The 2,624-nt window shown below is 60.4% G+C and overlaps 1 protein-coding gene across 1 annotated transcript in view; it reads left to right on the top strand.

Annotated features, from left to right (window-relative positions):
- The window catches only part of OAF (out at first homolog), a 23,580-nt gene extending 22,301 nt beyond the window's left edge, over positions 1-1,279 (top strand). The window contains exon 6 of the mRNA XM_030888382.2: positions 168-1,279. Coding sequence (XP_030744242.1) covers positions 168-433 — 266 coding nt within the window. The 3' untranslated portion in view covers positions 434-1,279. The remainder of the gene's footprint in view (positions 1-167) is intronic.
- The last annotated feature ends 1,345 nt before the right edge of the window (positions 1,280-2,624 follow it).

Raw genomic sequence — 2,624 nt, 5'->3', positions numbered from 1 at the left:
ATCTGTTTCCCCCACTAGCCTAGCCAGAAGGCAAGGATCCACACCTCACTGTCCTGTGTCTCCCGAGGGCTGATTGTAGCTAACTGAAAAGACCATGTGGGGACGGGACAGTGGGGACCAGTCGAAGCATCTCCTCTCTCCCTCTGTCTCCTCCTTCTCGCCCCCAGGTGTGGACAGCTCTGTGTTTGAGCCTCTGCCCAAGCCCTTGGATGTGGCCGAGCTGCCCCACTGCGGGCAGGCAGGGGCCCAAGGCAAGCCCTGCTCCTGCCGCTACAGCCTGAGCCTAGCCTGGTACCCCTGCATGCTCAAGTACTGCCACAGCCGCGACAGGCCGGCGCCCTACAAGTGTGGCATCCGCAGCTGCCAGAAGAGCTACAGCTTCGACTTCCACGTGCCCTACAGGCAGCTATGCCTCTGGGATGAGGAGCCCTAGCCAGCTGGGCGGTGGGGGAGCAGCCGGGCCCCAGGTGGCTGCTCGGAGCCCCCTGCTTCTCCTCCACAGGCTAGAAGGAACAGCAGCCCCCAGCTGAAGCCTTACTGCCCCTCCCGTGATCCTCTCCCGCTCCCCAACTCCTGACGCCTCTGGCCCTGTCACTCACGAGTGTGAAAAGGGGTGTGACACGGCAGGGGTTCACTCATGAAGGCTACCCTACTCCCACCCCTGTGCCTTCCTTGGGGGCAGAGAGGGAGGAAGGGGTTCCTCAAACGGCACCCCTCCCCTCCTTCATCACCCCTAAAAATGTTCACTTTCAAGCAACAAAAATGTGATGGCCTATGCAGTTATTTAACTCTTCAACGACTAGACCCTGAAAGGAGTCAGTGCCTGCAATCCCCCCGTCCCCCCCCCCCCCCCACCCCACCCCCCGCCTCCAAGCAACTTATGCTTCTGGAAGGAAATGGGGGTCCTCTGTGGTTCTCTACTCCCCAATGCCCCAGACCATGCCTCCCGGAGGAGGCTGGCGGGGCAGATGTCACAGCCTCTCGTGCAGATTCAAAGCATTCTTCTCATTTCTGGCCTCTGAGGCCACCCTGGGCCGGGGGAGACCACCCACCACCCCACCCACCACCGAACCCCTCTGACCACATGTGCCTTATCCAGACGCGGACTTGCTGCCAGCGTCCGTGCCAGCCACCACCACCCCCGCCCCAAAACAGAAGTATTTTTGTAGGGTTCTGGGGTGGGGAGGGAGCATGAAGTACAAGTAAAACTTGAATTCCAGATTTTTAATGCAAAGTATTTATCATTTGTACCAGAAATAAAAGTTTGCGTTTGTACGTGGCTGGCAGCGCGGGAGAGTTTTCTGGCCAATGCTGCCACCTGGTGGGCGTGCTGACGTGTGTCCGTGCTTGGCCCGAGCTGGTCCTGCAGCCTGGGCTCCAGTGCTTCCAGGGCTTGGGGTGGGGGGGTGCCTGGGGGAGGGTGGACAAGAGCTGCTCAGAACGTCCGTGAAACCACACACAGAAAGCCTGAAGTGAGCGGTCAGGCTGAGACTCTAGAACCAGACGTCCAGGGTTCCAGTCTGGGCCCTGCCACGGCGTCACTTCTGTTTGGCCCTCATAGTGGAGGGAGAGTGCCTGCAAGCCTGTCCGCCCACTTTGAGTGTTCGTGGGGTTGGCTGTTGTTATGGACAGTGTGATGTGGTGAGAAGGGGGCGATTCCTCCTCTACAGACCGGAGACAAAGCCATCCGACATTGTGAGGAGCCAGCCCTGGTGATGCCTGGGCTTCTGGGAAAGGCCGTGCACGCCCGCCTGGGGTGGGCAAGGTTTCCTGGAAGAGATGGAGCCTGGGTTGACCTTGACGGAGGGTGGGAATTTGCTGAGGGGGAGGGAACCACCTGAGCACAGGGTGCTTCGGTCCCTGAGAAAGCTTGTCAGTGGGGAGGAGACAGGAAGAGCCAGTCATCCTTCCTCAAGGCCTTGGACCTGCCTGCCCTGTAAGCCCCTTATTCTATACCCTTCCCCCTGTGGAATAGGCTGCTGCTGCCCGGAGCCCTGCATAGCCCGGGGTTGTAGTGGGAGCCAGGCTTGCTGGCCATGGTCAGGTTGGGGAGTTGAAGGTTTTGGGGGGGTGGACATGCCTTCTGAGTCAGTTCCAGGTGCCAGCCTCAGGCCCGTGGGGGCAGTGGTCACTCCCAGACCCTTTCCTCCATCTCCTGCCTGGTCTCAGGTCTCCGTCCAGCGCAGCGCTCCAACTCCTGCTCAGGTTGGGAGGGACGATGGAGAAGGCATCGCGGACCCTTGACTTGTGCCTCTGCACTTCCTAACAGAGCGTTTGCCTGGGACAGCTCGCACCTCCAAGCCAGAACACCACCGTTACTGCAGGCGCTCTGGGCCCTGAGGCATGGTGACAATGAACATATCCTGGGACGCTGGGCAGAGCCACTGTGTCTCCAGTGGCAGGGTCTCTGCTGAGTAAAAGTCCACCATTCCAAGCAGCCCTTCCCAACCCTCTCCATCAGCTGCCTCAGACCCCACCACGGTGGCCCCTTCTTGGCAGAGCTCGCCCTTCTCCGGGCGCCTCGGTGTCACCAAGCACTTGTTACAATGGGGGTGGGGCGGGGCGGCCAGCTGGTGGTAACTTCTCGATGAGCCTCGGTGGCCACGTGGGCAAACACCGGGAAG

Source organism: Echinops telfairi, unplaced genomic scaffold (assembly GCF_000313985.2).
Source record: "Echinops telfairi isolate 266 unplaced genomic scaffold, ASM31398v2 ScPeMD7_7463;HRSCAF=8501, whole genome shotgun sequence".
NCBI classification, from domain to species: Eukaryota; Metazoa; Chordata; class Mammalia; order Afrosoricida; family Tenrecidae; genus Echinops; species Echinops telfairi.
This window is presented reverse-complemented; position numbering and strand designations above follow the sequence as displayed.